The sequence below is a fragment of the Strongylocentrotus purpuratus genome, unplaced genomic scaffold (assembly GCF_000002235.5).
Source record: "Strongylocentrotus purpuratus isolate Spur 01 unplaced genomic scaffold, Spur_5.0 spur5_scaffold_7, whole genome shotgun sequence".
In the NCBI taxonomy this organism is placed as follows: domain Eukaryota; kingdom Metazoa; phylum Echinodermata; class Echinoidea; order Camarodonta; family Strongylocentrotidae; genus Strongylocentrotus; species Strongylocentrotus purpuratus.
In genome coordinates, this window is record NW_022145613.1 from 36,542,068 (window position 1) to 36,567,774 (window position 25,707).

At 35.8% G+C, this 25,707-nt stretch overlaps 1 protein-coding gene across 1 annotated transcript; it reads right to left on the reverse strand.

The window, feature by feature from the left end:
- Nucleotides 1-314: 314 nt before the first annotated feature.
- LOC594453 (solute carrier family 35 member F5) lies at nucleotides 315-25,086 on the reverse strand. Its single transcript, XM_793893.4, has 14 exons — nucleotides 24,950-25,086; nucleotides 23,419-23,717; nucleotides 19,731-19,877; nucleotides 15,338-15,400; nucleotides 11,881-11,968; nucleotides 11,261-11,317; nucleotides 10,507-10,640; nucleotides 9,769-9,850; nucleotides 9,018-9,105; nucleotides 8,450-8,616; nucleotides 7,972-8,131; nucleotides 5,854-5,944; nucleotides 5,206-5,402; nucleotides 315-4,379 (listed from the first exon to the last, which is right to left on the reverse strand). Exons 2-14 carry the CDS (start codon nucleotides 23,521-23,523, stop codon nucleotides 4,289-4,291), a joined length of 1,470 nt encoding a protein of 489 aa, XP_798986.1. The 5' UTR covers nucleotides 23,524-23,717; nucleotides 24,950-25,086; the 3' UTR covers nucleotides 315-4,288.
- Between the last annotated feature and the right edge of the window lie 621 nt (nucleotides 25,087-25,707).

Here is a 25,707-nt window from a genome sequence, read left to right on the forward strand (position 1 = left end):
ACTGAGATGGATCTTTATATATGTACGTTTGTTGCCATGTACATAATACGTGCATTGCTTTCCTTCTTCTCTTGGATGACTTTTCTTCTTTCAAAAGTACATTCAATAGTTAAATAGTACCTTATTACCCCTTAACCCAATGTCATAAAGTCATCACCGTGTTCACAATTCGATTTTTATAATGCTACTGCTGTCTAGATAACTTTTAATACTGAGCACATCCTGACCTGTAACACCATGCATGATGCAAACAATATCTATTTTAATCCTTGTCACATTAACCAAGCACAAAATAAAGAAGCACTAACTCTCAATCTGTTTTCTTCTCTTGTAATTGCTTCCATAGTTCGCATCAATGAAAGAACAAAAATATTAAAGGAAGTGAAACAATACAAACATAAAATGTAAAATTAACAAAACATTACATAACATTGCATAACTTGTATGGACTTTCTGAAACATGGCTTTTTTTTTGTCTAGATAACATGTTCTTGCTATCAAAAATAGTATTGACATTTGAATTACAAAAAGCAGTGATTTAGACATAGATTAGGGTCACACAAACTTCTTGGACAAGACTAGTCGTGTCATGTCGTTGGTTTTGAGCCATAAGAGCATTAGCTCTGTGTATAATAGTTTCATAAAACTTGTTATCAAGAACAAGAAAAGAAAAAGTTACTGAAATCCTTACATTTGATTGATTGTGAGCAGATTTGTGATAGATCTGTGGCATTTGTTATTGATAACAAGGTTTATGAAATGGGACCCTGGCTCCAAGCAGACGATAAATGCTTATATACATAACTCTATGTACATATACATAATGTCAGTGCAAGACAGTGCTAATCTCATATTTATCTAAACAAAATGATTCCATGTATTAAAAATATCCTTGTCAACTACCTTAAAATTTAATATATTCATTTAGATTCAAACCGAAAGGTGATTAACTGGTGCTGAAACCTTATAATCCTCTATTTTGTTGTTGTGAGCCTATTAATAATTGGCATGTCTTTAAAGAAGACACACACTGTGAGTTAGCACTGTATTGCACTCACCAATTTATATATAGCATAAGAAGCTTGAAATTTGATACCTGGTTTTGATTTTCCCTGGGTGTATAAAGAAATATTGAACAGCATACAGATTAAATCATTTTCATATTAATATTTCAACAAATAACTAAATAAGACAACAAATGTATAATGTCTAAAGCACCATGATTGTAGCCTATAATTGACATGAAAGCACTCCCAGGCTTAATATGCCACAGGCACTTGAAATAAAAAATGATAGAAAATATAAGACAAAGTTAAAGCAAAAAAGGAAACATACGTAGAAAATAATTTCAAATTTAAACATAAGATTACTCCCCGGAGGAAATTACAGTTGAGCTTTTAACTGTGGAACATTGGCTGTCCACTTGATTTCCACTATCCATACTTTGCAACAGCAAAACAAAAGGGGGAAAACAGTTCTCTTTCTATTCTTAATTTCCAGGTATACTAAATATATACTCTCAATTTGTTGTTTCCAGAAAGTTATCATCATCATTATCATCCTAGAGAAATGATAAACCTGGTCAATCATCTTTCACAATTTACATTTTTCTACCTTTTACACATCCATGTTTTACCTCATCCTTTTTTTATTCTTATGAAATTAATGATGAACTAAAACAAAGTTTCCAGGATTGACACAAAATTCAATCAATAAATTTAAGATCTTTTCACTTACAGTTGATTTGCACATGACAAAAAATTACTTTCAATAGTTAGACTTTTGTATATATATATATCAGTTTTAGTTTCTGATCAATTATATACAGATTCATACAAAATATACCAATTTATGTTTTGCCAATATTAACAGAGAGGTACAAAGATATACATGTCAAATTAAATTAATTACATTTTTTATACACACATTTTCCAATGCAACATTAAGCTATGCATTACCAGAAAAGAAATGCAAGTATAGATTTATATACAAATAGAGAAATTAGGTAGATTTGATATTTCAGAAATTTCTCTTAATATATATCATATTTTTGTAGAAATATTTCCAATGATAGACTATACATTCAAAAGCACACAATGATTTGTATTTGACAATATATGATATTTACAATGACCAATGACAAATAGTACCTCATATCAGCTTCATACATACCTTTAGAAAATATTTAGCAATAAATCAGTTGAATGTTAACACCACTGCAGCACACCACATACTTTGAGATGAATCATATTCATATGAGAAATTTGCTGAGATGTCATTCTTCTCTCTTTCCTTATTTCAAAATAAAAATGGGTGGAACTATTACACTATCAATCATCTGCTGAGAAGTGTAAACTTTGCAAATGACAAAATTTGAAGATGTTTCATACAAAACATTACCAGTAAGTTTGTGAAGCATGTAGTAAACAAATGATGCGCAGGTATGAATGGGTCCGTAGGAATCATGTGCACAAGGTAACTGTGGGTATGGTTTAAACTAACGAGGTGTAGTGGAGTGTGTTTAAGACTACGCCAAAGTTACCGCATGCACACTATTCTACCAACCCACAAAAAAAATTGTGCATCATCTGTTTTATAGAATGGGCGTAAAAAATATATATTGCCCGATTCCAAGTCAAAGAAGAAAATTTACCGGACGCATGAAACTGATTTACCGGATGCATGCAATTTTCAACAGATGCACGAAACCAATTTTCAAGGATGCAGAAAAATAGTCCAGAGTAGCTGCTTCATGCTTAGAACTTAACTTTCACTACAGAGTTATGTCATCGAGAACAATGCCAGGGAGTTATTTTCAAAATCCAACCCAAATTTGTATAGAGCTTACCTGCAGAATCAGTCAGCTATCTTTATTACGGTATTAGTTTCCTCTTGTCATTTTTTGTTTCCATGCAGCCAAATATTGTGGCTGTTTCACAATCACCATATCGACAAGCTACTGTTTTAATTTCGATATCGATCTCTAATATCGCAACTTATTCATGTATAATTTATGCAGTTAGTAAAATTCAATTCTGCTCACTGGCTCTTATTCTCAACCAATCCGATTGCAGATATTTCTGAATCCATTCTCTAATAAATAATGACATACATACAGACCCCTTCTGAGTCTGCTGACGGAATGCAACTCAAGAAATCAAATAAAAGTCCTAACATTATTTTTGGTTTACAAAAATCAAGGTGCCTTGGAAATGTGAGTTGTATTTCAACTGCACAATTTCTATTTAATAGGATGTTATGACAATATGACAGGAGATTTCAGATGGACAAATTTTAGTTCTTGTTGTTATTGTTGTAATGGTGTTGATAATTTTATCATAATTATGGTAATCCGAATTGAAAACCTAAAACATTCTGACAATAATAATAATAATGTAGAATAACATAAAAGCAATGATTATTAGTTCAAAATCTTGTCAATAAATGGTAAAATACTTTAAAATGTGCTGTGCAGATCAAGTTGCTACAGTGAGAGTTTGAGCAGATATTCTTTCCACATGGTTGACATTGTCAGATCAGAGAGATGAATGTCCAAAGACTTGTTTTGAAAGAGTGACAATGCCAACCATGTGAAAAGCATATCTGCTCAATCTTCCATCATAGCAACTAGATCTGTAACTACATCAGAAGTAATTTATCATTAAGTGGCAACATTTTGAACCAATAATTATTGCTTTTATGTCACTCTGTATTACTGTCAGAATGTTGTAGGTTTTTAACTCGGATTACCATAACTATGAACAAATTATCGGCACCAACACAACAAGAACAGGAAAACTGGAATGAATCTAAAACTTGTCAATCTAAAATCTCCTGTCATATCGTCATTTTATCCCTACTGGCAGTTCTTCTCAACGGTCAACATTGCTACCGGGTAGGCTTCAAACCTCCCTATTAAACTATGGATGACAATCCAAACAAACTAGAACACCAGCATCAAATGACTAATGTTTCATTCTTAAACTAAATCTTAGTCTTTAAATTTCTTTCCTTCAAAATAATCATAAATCACTATTATTATTAGCTTGATTTTAATATAGATAATACAATACTGAAGTTGGTCATCAGGACCTTCCAAGTAATACACATTTTGACTGTAATGGATAATTAAGACATCAAGGTCTTATCAGGGGATGGTCCAATTCAATTTTTCCCCTAATAGTTGTTTATACTATGATCATAAGAAAACCAACATATAAGTAGCTTGTATACATTTCTGCCTGCAGAACTGACAGAAGTGAAGCCGACTTTTGAGAATCTGAGGCTTCTAACAGCAGTCCAGTGCATTGCCACTACCATCCATGCTGTGTAGGGCTATCAAACTCTCTGATTGGTCTTTATCATCTGATGATGGTAACCTAATAAGGGGAGCAATGGAAAGAGATGAAATTAATCAAACCTGCATACAAAGCATATCCAAAGGAAACTTAAAAAATGCTCTTTTTACTGATGTATGGGGAACCACCTTTTGTCAGTTTACCATCACTGTTACCACAATGGCACAACATGATATAAAGTTTTACTAGAGCTGTTATTTATAATAGAACTTCTTGTAGAGTGTGATTCATTCTAATCAGGTGATTATCCCAGCACCTTTAACAATTCCTTGAGAAGACTCAGTGGAAAAGGGCGTACAAAATAAATATTAAATTTTATAATTTTATATAACTATATAGAACCTATTTTTAAAATGTTAAAAAAGAAAATGTATGATGTAAATATCTACAACTACAGAGAAAGATTACATTGTCAAAATGATATAGAAATGACACTGTTGTGATTTAAGAACAAAATATTGAGCTGGAAGATGCTGTAAATAAAGATAGGAACTAGATACCACTAGTAGTTTCTAGGTCCTTGATAAAACATCTATGATTACATAACAGACCCTCTGCATAGTAAAGTCCCGTTCTGATACAACGCGACAAAACCTTGGCATTCTTTACATTTTTTGATGATGACAGAAAGAGTAATATGCTTCAGTTATCTGTATCTTTTAAAAAGAGAGAGAGAAAGAGCTCAGTGAAGGCCACAGGAACTTTATTGCGTGCAGTTAAAGAACTGAAGCGTTCTCTACCCTCCCCCCCCCCTGATGGTTTATGGCGCCATATTTAAACTCCGACACTAAATTAGATTCAGAAGGAATATCATGGGGGCGGGGTATAATTAAAGATGGAAGCTTACCTGACATGAGGCGTTTTCCTTCTGCATATGAAACATATCGTGCAGAAGAGGCAGGTTAGTCTATGGAAACAGTAGTAGAGTCTCTTGATGAGAGCCCATGCAGGATCCCAGTCATTGTAATGGGTTAGGATCGCTACCACGATAAACGAGAAAAAGACTGGTATGGAGCCTAGGATGAACATCAGTGAGAAGTCCACCTGTGTATCAAAAAGTGAAGACATAGAGATGAGATGAGTGAAACATGTTCCTCATGCAAAGGAAAGGGCAAGAAATGACCCTTCTTGTCTAATTTTTTATTGATAGAAAAACCATACTTAAAACTAATTTGCAATATAAAGTATTTTACACATGGTTTTACAATACAGAAATTACAAGGATGGCTTGTTTTCTATTCAATAAATAGGTATGGCATCCTTTGCCTTAAATTTCAAGCAATTAAAATACATGCGTATTTTCACTAAACTGTTTTATACATGCAAAAGCTACAGTATTACAAAAGCCCACTGAGAACAACCCTGCAATCACTGCTCAGTTTACATCGTGTGATCACCAGAGAAGAAAATCTCATTTCCCTGTGCACAGCCACAGACATGTTAATCTGAATGGGTACATTTATAACACACTAGGCAAACAATGAATTTGACTTACATTATTATAATAGATATCTACAAGGATTGAAATTGGGATGGTGAGACTGAGAGAGAGGGTTGCAATCAGTGATGACGTCAAGAAACATCCCCTGTCAAACAAAACAAAATGAAAGAATTAGTGAGTTGAATATGGGAATTGAATGGGCTAGGTAATTTAAAGGAGGAATCCATCCTAGCATGAAGTTGATTTAATGAAAGCAGAAAACAGAAGGAAACACAGGACTAAATGTTTGATGAAAATCTGTTTAAAAAAAAATTATGAAAGTTGTGGTAAATCAAATATAATCTGATGATTTTGTAATTCAACTTGTGAGAAGCCCCCTGTATTTGTTTTGTAAAACATTTTTCTGGCTCCAAAGGAAATATTTCATGCCTGTGCCCTCATTACATTATTGAAGGCATGTTTAACACATTCTCATGATAAAGATAATCCATTGCTTCATATAAAAGGAAAACATATTCTACTATAAATAAAATAATCATTGAGCTGCCATTTGACATTGATGAAATATGCTTTAAAAACTTCCAAACTTTCTTTAATCTTTTTTGACTTTCATACAATGTCACTGATCCTTTTTTTTTCTTTTCTTCGTACTTTCCTGCTTTCATTAAAACCAATTTGATATGAGGGTGGACTTTTAATAGTACAGTGCCCTGTTACCTGGAAGTCACTGGGGTACTTCAGGAACAATAGGACACAGTCTATTTATACTACACTTGATTAAGAAGATTTAAGACCTCCCCTCTGATGTTAGACAACAACTATTGTTCTGGCCCAAAATGAAGTAGCCCTAATCCACAGCAACAATGCAATGGCCTGGCAGACTGGCACACCCCTACATTCTCTATCTCACTACAGGTTGTCCCTAGTATAGTTGAATACACAACACATAATGCATGGTACCTGGGAAGCAAATGCAAATATTCACAGATACCATGACAACACAGAGCCATGACGCTATCCAATTAAACTTGAGGTACGGTAGTAATTGAGAAAAAAATATCCTGACATTTTGAAATCCATTTCATATCCTTTGAAGCTATAGATACGAACATCACACAAGACAAATGAGGCAGTATTGACAACCACTTACTTTTTCACTTTGGGATATATATTGAATTCTATGTTTTCACATTTAAAATTATCCAGTCATTAAGCAAGAAGAGGCTCAAACACAAGGAGCTCTACAGAAGAAGGTCAATATTTCACAAGACCCTCATCTATTCAACTTGGTATAGTTTAGCTTCAACAAAAATATGCTTCTGATTTCCAAGACCCCGTTCTCACTCACTTTGAAAGTGGTCTTAGTTAGACCGCTCCAGACCGCTCCAGAGGAACGGGTCTTGAGGAACGGTTTGCGAGCGTTCACACTCCAAGCAGTTTTTATGGCTCAAACCGCTCCACGAGTCAAAGTGGTCTTGTTGCTATGGCAGCTCAGGTAGGCGGGTCAATTTTTTCGCGCGCGGAATCCAAACCGTATGTACCGTACTACATGTTTCGCACCGAAGGTCACTAGCTCACTTCCGTTCAAAGTACGCTTTCCGTTCACATTGCACGTTAGAGCGCTCTGGAGCGCTCTTAATAAGACCCGCTCCTCAAGACCACCTCGGAAGATGGACTTCTGGAGCGGTCCAGAAGTCCGCTTCCTGGACCACTTTGAGCGTTCTCACTCACCTAAGAACCGCTCCTGAGGAGCGGGTCTTAGTTAGAGCACTCCAGAGCGCTCCAATGAAGTGAGTGAGAACGGGGTCCAAGTTCCTGCACAATAATTGGCTCTTTGCATTAAAAAAAAGACAGCAAGATGACACATGCACACAGTACAAATATATAGCCCTGATATTGAGCTGATTGTAGTTACAGGACTTTATCTATCATTGCAGGGTCTAACTGGTCTAAACTAGTACAGTCCCATCAGCCATGTACTGTAGGTAACAGAACTGTTATTGTGCTAATATGGGTTGGTTTTATCTTACTGAAGTCTGAAGGTACTTGCAAATTACTCTACAGAAGCAACCAATGATCATATTTTATCAAGTTATTAACATTTTCTTCAAAATGTACCAACAAACTCGACAGGATATCTACTCTAGCATCACTTCATTTAATATGACTTACCAGAGCCAGAGAAACTCAGAAAGTACTGTTCCCACGATGCCATTTACAGCAAGGTAGATCCAAACGTTGGATTTGGGAAGTTGGAATGGCTCTATGTTGGTATAATGCAGGATGACTATTCCAGGCCAGATCATTAGGAAATTAAAAAGACCAACAAAACCTGAAAACAAAAAATAAAGGGAAACAAAATAATGTGTTAATCATGGTAAAAAGTCATAAACATAGTTGACTTTTAAAAACAAACAAATTACATATTGGCTAGAATCATTTTTTTAAACCATAAAAAGGTGTTCCAACATTGGCTAATAACATTAAATTCTGGACCAATAAGCAATCTAAACAGATCCAGAGACTTGTCTATAAAACATCAAACATTCATTGAATGTGAATGCTATGCTACATTTATTCTAACAGTAGGATAATAATATATAAGGGAGTATTATGCTCTGTATTTAAACAAAATGATGCAGGAACTTACCAAAGAACATAGGAATATCAATCTTGTCCTCGTTATCCACTTTTCGTTTGAGAGCAACAAGGTAAACTGCATAGAAGAAAGCACCTGCTAAAGCCCAGAGTGAACCAAGCTTAAACTGATTATCTTTAGTTCTATCTGAGTAGCTGACCGTAAATATGCCTCCAACACTGCAAGAAAATGAGAGACTTGTAATGTCATTGATGAATTAAAACATTTGTTCAAGCTTTGTATGGCCAATTGTGATATATTCAGTTTGATAAAATGTCTGAAAGTTACAAGAGTACACAACATAAATCATTTTCAATGAGACAAGTCTCCCAGTAACAAATAGATTATTGCATAGAACATCAAGAGACCGTTGCATTTTCATTCTTCATAAAATTATGTTCAAGTACATGTTTTTTATATAGATCATGTTGAACTTTTTTGTCCAAGAACTCAATTCATAACAATTTAGAGTACAGGTACATTTAATGCACATTTATCTTCTATGCATACATGTACCAATCAATAATCTAAAGAAAACATTAATGTTGGCATGGTGATCGTGACTTCAGTATTGACTTACCTTATGAGAACTGCAAATAATTTTGTGAGTGTGAATTTGTCGCCCTGTGAACTAGGAAACAATGCTGCTAGAATAATTGTGAATAAACCTAATGCAATAAGACAAAGGGATTGAAGAGAAAGAAAATACAAATTAAGAGGAATGTCCAATCATACCTCAAGATATATCATTAAACCAAATGCTGAAATAAAAATCTTTATATTAACACTAACATAAAGACTGATAAGATTTCTGCTAGCATTAAAAATGGCTATAATTTTGACAACATATTATTCATATTCCCTTCGGCCTGTATACTTCTTTGACTTTCTTTCAATAATACAGTGAAACCTGTCTATAAAGACCACACAAGGGAGACAAGAAAAGTGGTCTTTATAGGCAGGTGGTCTATATGTATAGGTACCCATAGTACATGTTTCAATGAGAAACAATTTTCAATGGAAAAAGAAAAAAAATGTGGTCTTTGTAGACAGGTGGTCGCTAAATTGACTTTATCAATACATGAACCATCTTGTACTTAGATATTTAGACTGCTGTTTTGGCAAACTAAATGAAAAAGAGGCAAAAAACAATGTTATGTTGGGATACACAAATGAATTAGACATTTATAATAAGGACTGTGCTGATACATGATTGATTGATTAGATGATGGTCCTGTTGACAGAATGATTAACTCAACAATTTGAATCACCACATTACTTGTTATTGATGTTTCACTCAATCTACAGAGTGCTATTTTCTCAGTACTTACCTGATGTTGATGAAAGGGTATTGACTATGGCCATCTGGGAATCATCCAATGCCTCTTGATAAGAAAAATTGGCAAGGAACCACTGAAAAACAGAAAATCATATATTTTAAAAGGACACAGCAGTATTAAACATGGTAAATAAGACTTGGCAAATCAAACATTTGTTTAATTTTTGTAAAAACTTTCCTACACTATGGGGTTCGTAAGTGAGGAAGAAGATGAGAAGTGCATGCAATAGTATTTCAAGATCTGGTTGTTTCATAATTCAAGTCCCTACTCTCAATTTTAATAAGTAAAATGTCCCAAAAGTAAAATCATAATATGTAATCTAAAATCGAACATAACCTTGTATATACATCTGTATCTAATTCTGCTTTGACGAACAACCCCTCGAGACAATTAACCTTCAAACTCTTTGGGTCATGGGACCACAGCACATTCAGAATAATGAAATTTAGGCTAGTTGACTAGAAACAGAAGGAACTATGTTCTGCAAGATAGCTTGCCTTAGAAAGGCCTGCAAATCAGTCAGTTTGAAATGGAAGCACGGCCTCTTACATGTTTAATAACTAAAGTTTCAAAAAGACACATTTTAAAAGATACTATTTCACAAATTTGTAGAACCCTTTTTGTGACAAATATCCTTATTAGTAATTAAAGCAGTGATATACCTCATTTTCATGAACACCATAAGATGGGTACTTTGTGTGTGTTTGTAGGTAAGATAAATGAGCTTACCACTAAACAAAACATGAAGCTAATTTTTGCAACTTGAGGAATGGTGAATTTGTTGGCTTGTTGAAGGTTTTCCTTGGCCCTCTCTGTGGCATTGTAAGATAATCTTGCCATCATCGCTTCATCTGCTACATTGTCTGCAATAGAGAATCAAGACAGTCATAGACCACACATTAATGCACAACTCTTGCACTGACTACTTCTCTACAAGACCATCTATATTCTATTCTACTATCTGCAGCAATCAAATCAGTGAATGAAATCATCCGTGTTTGATTTTTTTTTGTAAGGCTGACCTCAGCTGCAAGAAACTTATTCATGCAATAAAACCACATCTTTAATGTTTCATTGTTGACCTATTCGCTAGGCATGCAAAATTTACTTAAGAGGATCATCATGACGAGTCAACATTCCCTCTGACTATATTTGATCACCCTCACATCTAATTATTTTGTGCTTGTGCAAATAGCTTTCTGCCTGAGGATCCCAGATACGCTGTCAATCAAATACATTGTACAGTCAATGAAAACAGAACTTTCGCTTTATTACACTTTATTATAAAGCTCCAAATATAGATGCTTTCACTTACATGTACACATGGTTAAATTGCTGAACATATCTTGTAACTTGTGCTTTGGATAAATCAAGCTGATAGAATCTTAAAACTAAAAGAAATGGTAACACATATCTCTCAAACAATGACCAGAATTTATATTATGCAAACATTTTCAGAGATATTCATAATATAAATGCTTACCTGACAAGTGTCTGACTTCCATCAAATTACTGAATCGAACTCTTGCATTCAATGTAGCTGCAAAGGGAAAGAAATACATCATTTTAAAATCTATTAAAAAGATAATTGTTTCAGTTGGAACACCTCACACCTTGCTTTCACCTACATGTACATGAACACTATAGGTAATAAATTTAGACTTTTGAATCAATTCTCCACTTTCAAATACCGTAGTACACGTACTGGAAGGTTTAACATTCAGCAAATATGGATTCAATGTAAATTTGTAGACTCTGAACAGGATGGAACACAATGATATATATTTATCTTCTCCTTATTTTTAAATAACACTAGGGAAATGTGCCAGAAAGTCTGGATGGAATCTATGATTGAAAGAATGATTAATAATTCCTTGAACACCAGCAATTAAGGAAACCCTAGATTTAAATGTTGATTCATTTCATGGATTCAAGCCGATAACTAGACCAACTCGACGACAAACTGAATTTCCCCTTTGGTGGACACTGTGCTCTGTCTGATTTAAGAGGTAGAAAATGGTCTTACTAAAAACCAAACTGAGCTTATATCTTTAACACAAATCAGTTAAAATCCATAATATCTCATAATTTGGATAAACTTACAAGAATCATTTGGCTCGCTGAAACTGCTACTCCTACTGTTCTCTTTATCACTGTCATTGAACTTGACAGGAACATATAAAGGATCACTCTGCAAGAAAGACAAGAAAACATGGATTAAAAGTTTCACAAATAATTATCACTTTACAAAGACTTAAATGTAATTATTATATTTTAATCTTCATTGATCAAGTATGCAATCTTTGGGGGCGGGGGATGAGCATCAAAAGCCTCTTCTGACGAGGAGTACCGATATGTTACGGCCTTGAACCATAGTCAAACTGAATATTGCCTTTCTTTAAATCTCCATTCAGAGTCTGTGATAGGAGACTAAACCTAAGACCTAAGGCAGGAAGAAAATCTTCAGGGTTCCAGCAAATACTGTCAATAATCATGTCAATTATTCCAAGCGTATGCACATTTCTGTAACAAACGGAAAGATAAAGAGTATTTTGAAGAAGTCATGGGCCTCTGGCAGCGCTGAGGTAATGATGTGGCCTACATGTAGTCAGTGTGAAGGTGTGAGGGACTGTTCACATTATCACTACCCTCTTCACACTGCTATAAATACATCGTCTCTCACTCTCAGCATCAGCACTGCTTTATCTCTATATTTCACCTATGAAATGGAGGTGCTGTAATATGTAAACAAAGCAATGATTATCAATTACCGGTACACAAAACTATTTGAATAGCATCCAAAGGTCTGTTCCTGAAACATATGATACCGCATGACATGGTCATACATACATGGTACATTTCCTCCTTTCAAAAACGTTGAATAGTTGAATACATTTATTTTTCATGTGTGGTTCTAATTACAACAGCTGGAACATGCTGGGGTGGATGGGGGGGGGGGGGTGGGGCGGGGTAGCACGGGGGAGTATGCTGCCACTCTAGACATGATTGTGAACCTCTCATTTATCAGCCTGTACTTCTAGCATATGCTAAAGCCATTACTGGGGTCAGTTATACTCTCATTGGCTGCCCTGCCCCTTGGCAATCTTGCTGTCAGTGATGAACACTTGATCATCCTGATTCAACCAAATAAGCCTCTTCCTACCTACCTGTCACTAAGTTATAATTACAGCAATCATTAATCCCATATTGTGTCCTCAATTTCTTGTGACTTGCATTGACTTCAAAATGACCCGCCCCCAATTTATGCGAATTCTAGATAATGATCCTGCCTCGTAACATGTAGTCTGGAAGCACAGACTCTATTGTGACTCTAATTTCACACTTTACCACAATTTCTACAGCCTTGAGCAGAGCCTACATATGTCAGTCTCTGGCTAAAGTACAGTGCCTATATAGTCTCATAGTGCAGACGCTTGGCGAAAATCATCCAATGACGATGGAAACACCATTAATCACAACAACAACAGCAAGCTGTTACGCCCAATGAATAACTGGGGTTTGTACGTGCTATTACTACACAACAGGTCTGCTCAAAGAGAAGAAAAGCAAAATGTAGAACTCATAGATTAACATGTACACATGTTTAAATAATCACAAGCCGGATCCAGAGACCTGGTTATGCAGAAGACACCTATTTTTGTGGTCGTCATGACAAATCTTGTGTATCAGTGTAATGAGGACGTGTTTGGTGTGTTTAAAATCGAGTTTCATAGATAACTTTTGAGTAAAACCTTGAGTCCCCATGGCATCACATGTAATGTACAATGTACAGTTTCCATAAATTTGTAAACAACTTCGTTTTGCTTTAAAAGGATTTGCTTATAATTAGATTACCCCTGTATCAATCTCATTTGCTAATGGAAAATACTTTTAACATACAGGAGAAATTATGTTCACAAGAATGAATTAGGACATTTAAATTGAAGATACATTGTGGATAGGTTTATGGCTTAATTCAAACCAGAATTTGTTGTTGTTGGTGCTAAAATCTAGGCTAGAGCACATCTACATGTACATGTACATACACATAAAAACAAAATCTTCATGCCTGCACCTTCATGGACAGTATATACTGTAGTATCACCCGACTCAAATACATGTAATATGAGTGCCATATCTTTTGCATAAGGGTACCATTTTCTCCACACTTTAATATTGAATATCGTTTTCATTTTGATGTATTAATGCATGCATCACTGTGTCTTGTGGTCACTGGTTTGCAATCAAAGTGACTTCAGCCTGCCTGCCTGTCTACAGCGTACAGGTAGAGCAATGAGCAAATGAGTCATGTTTATGACTCAGGAACTCATATCACCTACAGATAATTACTTAATGGTTGAATGCACACAAAATTCATTTTTATCTCCACATATCTGTATTATGACATGTCACAAAAAGGATGTCACCATGGTTTTAAATGAGTAAATCTGATAATTAAACATATTAAAACGTATCAGCATTCTGTATTTAGGCCAATATGTTTTACATCTTTACTTCATCTTCCATTCATACAGTGTTGTTTCTCTCTCTCATTTGGGGGGGGGGGGGTCAACAGAAATCACTTGTACATTGAAGCCTAAGACCTACATGTAAATGTAGTTACTCAATGAATTCAATGATGCCTGATGCATGTTTAGAAAATTGTTAATTGTTTGCCAACTTAATATAGACCTTCAGTATATTAAATTTGATTTGGACAACCATTAAGAACTGTGTAAACTGTATGCTAATAATCACGTATATACAATCCCCATGCTGTGACTGAATGTTGTGATTGAATGTTATGCCATGTTTAACGTACACATAGAAAGTGCATGTTATCCTCCACGTATAACAGTAATTAACAATGACTCATGCAAACAATGCATACGTATCTTCAAACCACAAATGGAAGTCTTTAGTTTTCAATGTTTACAACTCAAGGCTGAATTCATATATCCGGATATGGCTGAGAGAGCCAGCCACCGGCAAATAAAACTGTGTAAAATATGCATAAATCAGAGAGGTGTGAAATCTGAACAGTCAGGTTGACTGGTTGCATGCACTCTGGAAGGTACTGGAAGCCCCTTGTCAAGGTGAACAGGCCTGGATACATGTACAATCACCCGGGGACAGACAGCATGCCAAATATGTTTTAAGAATCAGAAAGACTAATGAAAACATGAGAGCAGCCAGCAACATTTTAAAGATAAAGACCAGCTATGGTCATGCGATTGCATTGTAAAAGAAACGTTGTGGAATCGATCAGAAAGGTTGATCATCTAGCATATAAGTATTGGTGTGTATTGCAAGGTTCTGGAATCATCAAAATGACAAGAAATTACAACTTCTATCCTGTATATATTTTGAATTAGTCAAAACATATTCTTTCACATGATTGGTAATACATGTAAGAGCTTCCATTTCACTTTTTGAGAGGGGGGCGTTTCCAAAACTGGTCTTTACCTTCAACTATAGAGCTCACTAAAAAGAACCCTGGATATTTGGTTTCAAAGAAATCACAAATTTGTAGCATTCATAATTTTTTAATATAACTTACCAGTAAATGTTCTTGAGTGCAAACAAGTACATCTTCATCGTCATTTGAATTCTCATCAATATTCTGAAAAAAGACAAACATAGGATTATGAACAAAATATGTACTTCATGATTATACAACTGTAAAACATACACTGTATGTGAAGAGTACATTTTTAATTCAAATGATTGTAAATACTGTATACTGGTATTTATTTTCACTGTAATTTTCATTTGAATGTTTCAAAATCCAATAAGTTTTCAAATTTCTCATGAATAAGATGTGTTTTACCTTATCAAATACATTGATAGATTGTTCACTTTCTTTACAATTTCCATCATGGATTTACTACAGTGTAGATGATATATTCATGATGACAAGTAGCTACATGGTACATGAAGTAAACATGTAAAGGAACACATCTTGGTCATTTTTGTTCCATTTTGTAACTCATAACTTTCTTTCACCTTTTCACTCTTTAAAGTAAAAATCTTAAATAAAATTGGTTGTCAAAGTGATAAAGTAAACTCTTCCATTATGTCTCTATGAATACAGCCTACGGGACCAATGTTTTAACACAGATGATAACATTAAACGATCCTCCATATATGAAAACTTCAAAGTTTGTCAACCTGTACTTTACAGTTATTTACCTGACCCTATTTGAGTAGTGAGTAATAATAATAACAAGTTTGTTGACCTGTTAAGCCAGGTCAAATATCTTACAATATTTGACCTGGCCAACTTCCAAATCTGAGTGAACATGTACTGACCGGACAGTGTGCATTATGATCAACAACTCAGGTCAGATCCTTCTTAATTACACTTTTGTTTGTTTATGCAGATATATAGAGGCATTTAATGAAAAAAGTAAACAACTCGTGCAAGATCAGAATATCAAGAAGAGAATATTTACATTGTACAGCCAAACAGCCAAAATCTGCACACATACATATGTTTAATGCATATCCAAGGTATTTTTTGCCATGTATAAATAGTGCTATAAATTGATACCTACTCTAGGCCTACAAGATCTCGATTCAAATCAATAGATTCAGTTTATAAAGGAAAATGATGTGTTGAATGTTCATTGGTAAAGATGTATGGGACACAAATATGAACGAATTCCTTGGAATTGCACATATATCATTTTTTAACCTTTCAGGCGTCATGTCTACTATTACTTTAAGGAATCCCACTAATTCTTTGGAAAAAAAAATTATACACAAAACTTAAATCCAGAGAAATAAAGGCCTGCATGTGATTTAGGAGTTTGATAAGACTAGAGATCAACTTGATATTTGAAGTTGTTTTTTGGACTGCTTAAAGCCTCGGTCACAAATGCCATTAAGAACTACTACAAATGCTGTACGAACGATTTTCAGACAATGGAAAAGCAGGGAGATTCGTACAAATTTATCTTTTGCACGAACCTTTGTGACCGTAGCATAACATGATCTACAGTGCAGATATTGGCATACGGTACATGTAGGTAGAATCAATGAATCATGTATGATTTTTTTTTTTTTTTATCTTTCAAGAAGAGCATGTATGATAAAGACCTCCATGTACAAGTTCAACACACTTCTTTGGGAAGATTAAATGTAGGGGAACATGGACCTACGTGCAAATGCTGAAATAAAAAGTACACATCATACAGATGAGATTGCACATGTACACAATCTACATGTATACACACAAATAAGACTTTGGTCAGTCACAATCTTTCTCAATAGATAAACAAGGATCGCTACATATTTTGAAGTGGAATGATGACGTTAAATACAACATAACACAGGACATACATGTAGTTCCCAAACCCATCTTGCTTTTATTTGTTTTGACATCTTCAAATATCATAGCACAAGTTTGTATTCCCATGCTTCTCGTTCTGTTAATGACTGACATGTACGCATACCTGCCAACCTGAGACAAGAGAAATTAGGAGTAAATTTTTCTGGATGGACTACGAGGTCGCGAACCACCGAAGGATTGGGGTAGTAGCCCGTAGATTGGGGGGGGGGGGGAACTAACGATCAAGTTCGGGCTGCGCTGTGTATGTCTTCTATGAGCTCGAGCGCGGATGTCGGCGTGATCTGGTTATCAGTGCTGTGTTATGCTTTAGTCTTATACATACATACATACATATTGGTATTTATTGAGCGTCTTTACATGAACATGCTCAAGGTGCTTTACATTTCGAAATACAAACATAATAGTTATATACTCTCCAAGTGCATTACACTCTAAAAAAAAATTAAAAAAAAAAAAAAAAAAAATTAAATTTTTTTTAAAAAATCGGAGTTTTGAGGCATGCATTCGGAATTCGGAGTTGGTATGAAAAATTAAAAAAAACTCCGCCTAAATCGGGGTGGTTGGCAGGTATGTGTACGGTAGACTAAATTATTTATTAATGTTGCAAGATAATTCTTATCTCTAGCACTGGGTTTGAAAAAGAGCATACTTGGCTAGTTGTCAAACAAAATCAAAATTTTGCATTATAGCTTTCCAATCACTAATTGAAAGTTACACTTAAAAACATAACTCTTTATCAATAGACACGTGGGCCTACATGTACATGTAGCCTTAAAGTTCATGAACGTAGCTTCTACATACATAGCTAGATATAAAACAACTTGGGTCACCACCAATAAGAAAATTAGAGAGAAAATAATTTAAAAAATGATTGGCTTCCTTACAAAAAAGAGATTGTTTCTCTCTTCAAAATGAAGAAACTGCTTACATGACCTTATTGTAATTCACCTTTTTGTTACAATATGTACCATACATGTACATACATCCAAACTTGTTTTTACCCCTATATTCAGAAACGCCCTTTTGGGCACAGATCCAAATGAATGCACAGTGACCCCAATGAGTGCATAAAATAACAATACAAAGTTTTTGAATACTCCTTATTGACAAAACATACAGCTTAGCAAACAATATTCTTTTATCTGTTCTTCCGGGCATGCAGTAGACTGAAGCCATGTTGAATACAAAGGGTTTTTCTCCTACCTCAATAAACACCCGACTGTAATGCTTCTGCTCACCCCTCCCCCTTTTATTTTTGTTAGCTGGTCTATTTATGTTTTATGTGTGCAGACAGGATAAAATCAAGCCTTATTTGAAAGGGTTAGTGTGTGAAACACAACAGGTTTGGTAATAGATGCTTGGAAGGCTTTAGAGCAAATAGAAAGCATAGAAAGTACTTTCTTTTGAAGGTGAGCCGACCGTGTGTAATCCCACAGTATGTTGACTTGGACCAAAAAGACTTCATTTGGAGAACTGGGGTAGGAATGTGCTCTGGGGTAGGAATTGGCACTGGTGCAGTTTTGGGATATGTCAAATCATGTTTCAAATGGGATAAATCAGTTATTTGTTTTATTTTACACCCTATCTAAACCTTAATACTGATTTCTTAATGGGACCAACTTTCTTTCCTTTAGTTACAATGCATACATGTAGGCCTACAAAACCCTGAGTTACATTTTGAACCTGATTACATCGCAAAGCAAATTTTTACAATCCTCAGGAACTCAAAACCCTACTTCCTGTTTAGAACATCAATGTTTCTTGACCTCCTGCAGGAAAACATCCTTTTTTTTTTCTTCTTTTTTTTTCTTATTTATTTTTTTAACAGCTGGATTTGTTTTGCCAAGTAACCTTGACAACACGCACTCCTGTCGTAAACATCCTTCTTGGGACTCTACCAATATCCAACATATCTTTTTATCCAGGTAGCCTTTACACATGAAGGAAGTCTTTCTGAACATACATGTAAGGAATGTTACTGAACTCCTATTACATAGTCTGATTTTGCATGCAGGCTCAGAACTTTGAAATGTTGCCATACATTGACTTAAAAGATGATTGGAAACAAAGAATGAAAATATAATGTTTCATATTTTTGATCAATCTTTCTGGGGTTCATGTACATGTACATACATTGTTTTTAATGACCTTTCTATATAAATAGGGTACAAATGAAGCTTCATGAAGAGCAGTCAAGATACAAAAACAGTACAAGCGAAGGTTATCTGATCATTACATATCTTCAATAAATCTAGGATAAGGTAAAGGCAACTGGGCTAAAGAAATAAAATGAAATAAAGTCCTATTTGCTGCTCACCATTTCCCCTTTTCATAACATTTCTTTGCTCTGGCGGAATCTAGAATAGTGGTCTTAACTGCCATAGTGTTGTTGGATGCTAACTCTCGTCCCAAAGAGTCCATTCAACCCAAATACTAAAAGTATACAGAGGTAGTGGTCAGTCTTCTGAAATTGTCAAAATCTCTACCATTTTTCTTATTTAAAGGGAGAATTAAAGTCTTTTGTTGCACATTACAAAAGAGCTCCATATGAAGTTGGCAAACATCTGAGGGCTATTCTGGCCTTCAATTTGGTGCTTACCAGAGTTTTGGGCTTCTCAAAGCAATCCAAGCACTGCCGTCGCCACGGTCTCCAAAACAAGAAACCTAGAAGATACAGCATGAACATGGACGTCTTGAGATAGGTGGAGAAGAACGGCTTGTCGTATCCAATATCCTTGAAGATATACTGAAGAATAGAATGAGAGTAGGAAACAAAATTAAATACAGTAGTTATAAGCAATCAGAATCAGCAGCATAACGGTGCAAAGTGCCAGCATTGATGCTTTTTATTCAACAAGAAAAGAAAAGAAACAATACAAAAAAATGGATAAACAAATGTCATTGCCTTCACTGGCGATGCAATAAGCTCATGCCATGTACAGATCAATCTGCATATTAAGATTAAATTTTCACGTATGTAAAGTATGTATCATATGGTTTAACATCAACAAATAACATACTGTATGTACATACTTTGTAGGGCATAACTAGATACTCATCAAAACAAAGAGAACACATACAATGTATACCGTACTTGTGTACCAGGTATTATTACAAGTTGATAACATTGGCACAGACCAGCTACATTGTGCATATTCAAGAGAAATAATAATGTCCATATCTCAACAGCTCACTGGAATGGGCATTTTGAGCACCATGAACATAATTGTAGTCTACATAGTAAATGTATACAGGTCATATTAAAGCATGATACACAGGCTAAAGGGCACATTTGCATGCCATTTATTGCCTGCCAATGCTTCATCCATGTACCTTTAACTATTCAAGGAGAAATTATGAACTCCTACTCCAAATGGAGAGCTCTATGATTGTACTACCAGTATCTAAAAATATTCCACTTGTTACAGATGTTTATAAATATTCACGTAATTGATGTACTTGGAATAGAAATTGAATCCTATTCTTTAATTGGGCCAAGGAGATACTAGGTGAGCTTTCTCAGGTTAGACTGTACACTTATGAAGATATTTTCATCCCTCCTTCGCATAAAGAAAAACTACACTGTATTCTGTTTTTCAGTATCTCTTGGCACACTTTTCACTCTGTCTCAATGGGAACCCCCAATGCAATTACAGGAGTGAGAAGCGGCTTATCAAGTCACCCATTTAGCTTGAGGCTCTGTCACTAGGTCACAGAATCCCTGCAAAGCATAGTGGCCTGGGAATCAATTGAGAAGCTTGGTTCATTTTAGTCAGGATTCAGGAATATATTAATTCCTCTCTGACTCTGTGTACATAGAGGAAGAGGAGGAGGACCATGGTGTTTGGACACTGAACAGGCCAAAACAAACAGACAATACACACATACTATCTAGTCATATGGCTCACAGTATTCTTCATATCTTCATAGTTTTCTTTTCTAAATACATCTCTTGTAGGTCCATAATACAAAATGAGAACATATGAAATACATCCACTCACATGCAAATACAATTTTCAAAATATTACATGATAAATGAACATCAACAACTTTTTAAGATGCTAATATTTATTGTAGCTGTTTTGTTGTTGTTGTTGTTGCTGCTGCTGACTGTTTGTTATTTAATACATTAAGTAATTCCTGGAGGACTATAAAATAACAATTCACAAGTTACCCTCATATTTTTTGCCACCTGCCACCTTTCAAGATAAATTATTTTTGATTAGTTCATAAGAAGCCTATCTTACGTACAGGTGTACAGGTGTACATGTATTTCCATCAAATTAAAGTTTTAACAACTTCATCAGCTACCCTATACAACAACATACGCAACGTACAGTACATGTACATGTACAGGGCACTCACAATGACAAATTACAAGCTCTTAAAATTCATGCAGAGATGACAGAGTAGAATTAAAAAGGTGTTAATACACCGATTGAATAATATATGTACATATATACATGTAATGAATAAATTACTTAGAGTACATGTAGACTAGATTCGTTATTCCAAGGGTGTTCACTCTATGGTATTTGTACCCTGTCAATACAGTGATGCACATGGACGAAAAACAGTGTATTATCACAACCATTTGTAGTTTGTATACATGACATAAACTTTGTAATTCAAATTAGATTTGATCAGTGAAAATCTACTGGTATGCAGAATGAAGGGTTTTTCACGATGTAAGCCTGTAATCAGGTCATATCCAAGCTAGTAGCTACAAGTTTCCATGGTTACTGCACAAAAGAACACTCACACTAAAGATTGGTAATTGTGGACAAATTTCTCAGCAGTTTCAGTCAGCAGTGAGTGTGACTGTCTTTGAAACAATTTCGCTCTGCACATGTATGGAGTTTTGTATTTACATTAGACCTACATGTATGTAAGTTAAACATTGCTTTAATGCCTATGGTTTCCATGGCAACTGGAAAGAGGAAATTTAAATCAAGAGTAAGAGAATATACTGTAGGAGAATCAGATATCAGGTTCCACAGAAAAGTCTTAAATTACCAATTTTCATATAACAAAAAGATGATGCAGATCAGAAATGTTAAGACTCTAATGTTGTGACAAAGTTGAGTGTGGTAGCTCAGTAATACCCGTTCCATATATGAGGCTCCATTTTGATTGCATTATACCTAAGCTTATGCCTATGAAGGCAATTAGCTCATGCACTGGATCAATGCAATGTCGGCACTATTCATTTTACATTACACCTTTGTTTACTTCTATGTATGTCTGAAAGATCTTGATGGCATGCAGCAACGACCAAGCAGGTCACTGACACTATCCTATGTCATCGCACCATGGGGGGTGTTTCACAAAGATTTGAAGTCGAACTTGACTCTAAGATGGGCTGAAATATTATGGAGAGCCATTTATGGCCTTATTTTGAAATGCTGTATATTCAAAAGCAAAAAATTACAGTGTTTTTTACTTTTAATAAATTCCACATCAAGAACATGAAATCTTCTATGATAATAGAAAATATGAATGATTTGAATAAACAATTTATGCCTTTTAAAATAACTTTTACAATATTTTCAAAGATGCTAACGGCTTTCCATAATTTTTAAGTCCAACTTAAGATCAGGGCTTAAATTAATCCAAGGCCACCAAGGCCATGGCCTTGGATGCCCCTTTGATTGGCCTCAATGCCCCTCTCATTGGCCTTGGAGATTTGTTGTGCCCTTTCCAGTTCTTCCCATTTGTGCTGTAATATAGCAATGTGCCCTGCAGAAAAGTGGCCTTGCCCTAAAAATGTTGAAATTTAAGGCCTGTAAGATCTTTGTGAAACACCCCCCATGTCTCACGAGCAGCAGACATAAGAAGAGCAATGGTCTTGGAACAAGGATATGGAACAAGGAGATCTAGAGTCTAAAACTCAGTCCATGAGATTTATGACAATCATCCTGTACCACCTCATGGGTTCACTGGTTGCCTTTTCATATCTGTGAGTACATACATGTACTTGGTGACGCGACAAGTCCTCTGGTGACACTATGCTCTAGACATTATTTCATGAGATAAACATGTACAGGTTTCAGCTTGCAATTGGGTTTAAAGAGCTAGGAATACATGTAGTTACTGGTCCAGGATGAGCGTTAGTGTAGGATATGGATAGTGTAGCAATATTCGCTAAAGAATGTGTCACAGAACCACGTGACGGTCTTCACAAGATATTTATATGGGTTTATAAAATATAAAAAGGGAAAAAAGGGAAAGAAAGAGAAGGAAAAAAAAAAGAAGAAATCTAAAACAACTTCACTATTGGAGCTTACCTGAGTTATCTCTGACGACACGACCCAAATGATATCCACTACAAGGAGTAAGAGGATGCCAACAGCCATTCTCTTAGGCCTGGTGAGTCCACTGGTAAGACTCATCCTGATGATCAGTGGTCTCAGTGGTCGGTAAGATAGGAATCAATCTCACTCTCTACCACCCATGCGATGATGATGCGAGCCTACAGTAAGGAAGGGTGGAGATGACTTCAATCAAAACGTGATGCTTCAAGCTACAATGTACATCTAGGTGTGCAAACGACATGAAGCGATGACTATATAGTATTTACCACAATCTGTTGGGAAAGAATAAGAAATCAAACATAATATGTTATTAGAGATCAGCTTTGTGAGCATGATAGAGTTTTTAAAAAAACAGACAACTAGAAGATATATATGATTTGTGGCCACGATTTATACAATGGTTTCAATGCCGGGAATTGTTAGAGCAACCAGTGGCATGAACGGCCTGTCATAGTTCCAGTCCAACTCAAGTCCAACTTAAGTCCAACTTAAGTCCATCTTAGTCTTTGTGAAACACTCCCCTGGTTTGACACTTTTGCAGTCTGTATGTACTGGCTTCCTGTTTAAGTTTACTATTCAGGGATACAGTTAGAATTTGGGGCCTACATGTAAAGGCACAACAAAAGCGATGGGTGTAAAATGATGCACACTTAAAATATCATCTGAATTCAGCTAAATTGGGTATGAGCACTCCTACAATGCATGAGGTCTAACTGTATACAGTATTGACGTCATCCTTGATTTACATCCTGTACATGAACAAAATAACCCCAAACATTAAAAAAAGATTGAGGGGGGGGGGGGTTTAACCCCCAAAACCACCCCAATGCGTATGTGCCTGGCAGCTCCACCATGCACGAAGAACTTTGTGCATCTAGCGCTGTACAACGATTTTACGCACTCTCATTGGCCGGTCCACTCGAGTGGCTTCGAATTTAAGTGCAAGAGGAACTACTTAACTCAAGTTCAATGGCAAAGTCAATACGTAATATTACGTCACACCACAGAGATTTTGACAGATCTCTTTGTGCCATGTCCACAGACCACACACATTATTTATAACAATTTAGGGTCTAGTCTAATATCAGACAAATTAATAGATCTAGGTCTACTCCTCTAACTCTAGTCTATGACACGAGTCATGAGTATGATAACTTTACGCAGATGATCTCGATTGTATTTTAAATAGAGGAATGACTAGGCCTACTACTACTACAACATGACCACATCCATGACTCCACTCATATTCGTATTGGACTGGAACCGTGCAACCGTTCGCGCCGAGCCAGCTGCGCCGGGACGGGCGGGTCGGTTGTCTCATCATGCTCATTGAGCTGAGCATGCGAGTCGGAGTAGGAGTGGCACACACATCTCTCGAAATTCCACTGTAGCCAAGCATTCAACATGCACACATTTCATGATGCCATTACACACAAACGCAGCTCAGAGGCTAGCGACCGCAACATGTTTTACAAATTTGATGAAGCATCATGTCTCAACTTACCTGATTTTCCTCATAAATCAAACACTTTCGCCTTTTTCTACATTTGAAACTAGAAAATGATCCCTTTCTAAAGAACGTAAAGCGAATAAAGTACAATTTACAAGCCAAATGGTAACTTGTCTGTCCCAGCAGGTTCGACTAGATGTGGAGATTGAACAATCAACATAAAATTGTTTTTACAATAGTCATGGCGCGTACGTGCGTCACGCGACGTACGCGGACTATATCTGGGAGAGGGGATATTTACCATTCCAAACTTTCATTTTCCAAGATCACGGGGATATTGACGGTTCGTGTGGACATAGGGGGAGGTGGTGGTACATAATAGAGGTGGTATATTTTTCAAACTGAGAGGGGGAGCGGGAGCGGGGGCATATCATTGATGCCGAATTCATTTTCTGGATACGCCACAGAATAAAGGCTCTATATAGTCGGCTTAAATAACCACTGTCGTAAAGGATGATTGGGGTAATAGTTCATCTATTTTAATATGGAAAATAGTCTATTTACCTTAAAAAGCTAATCTTGAGCTCTTCATGGTATGTGAATCTATTTTTGAGAGAGAATTCTCATGATTTATGCTGGATTGTTTATTCTGCAGTAGATTGCTTTGTTTGAACCAGTGAAAAATGCACAATCATTGCGGGCATCTTCTACGATAAAAACCAGGGAGGTGATATATAGACTCCCTGATATGTTTCCTCCGCAATACAGCCAGGCGCGTAGCCAGGGGGGGGGGGGGGGGGGGGGGGGGGGGG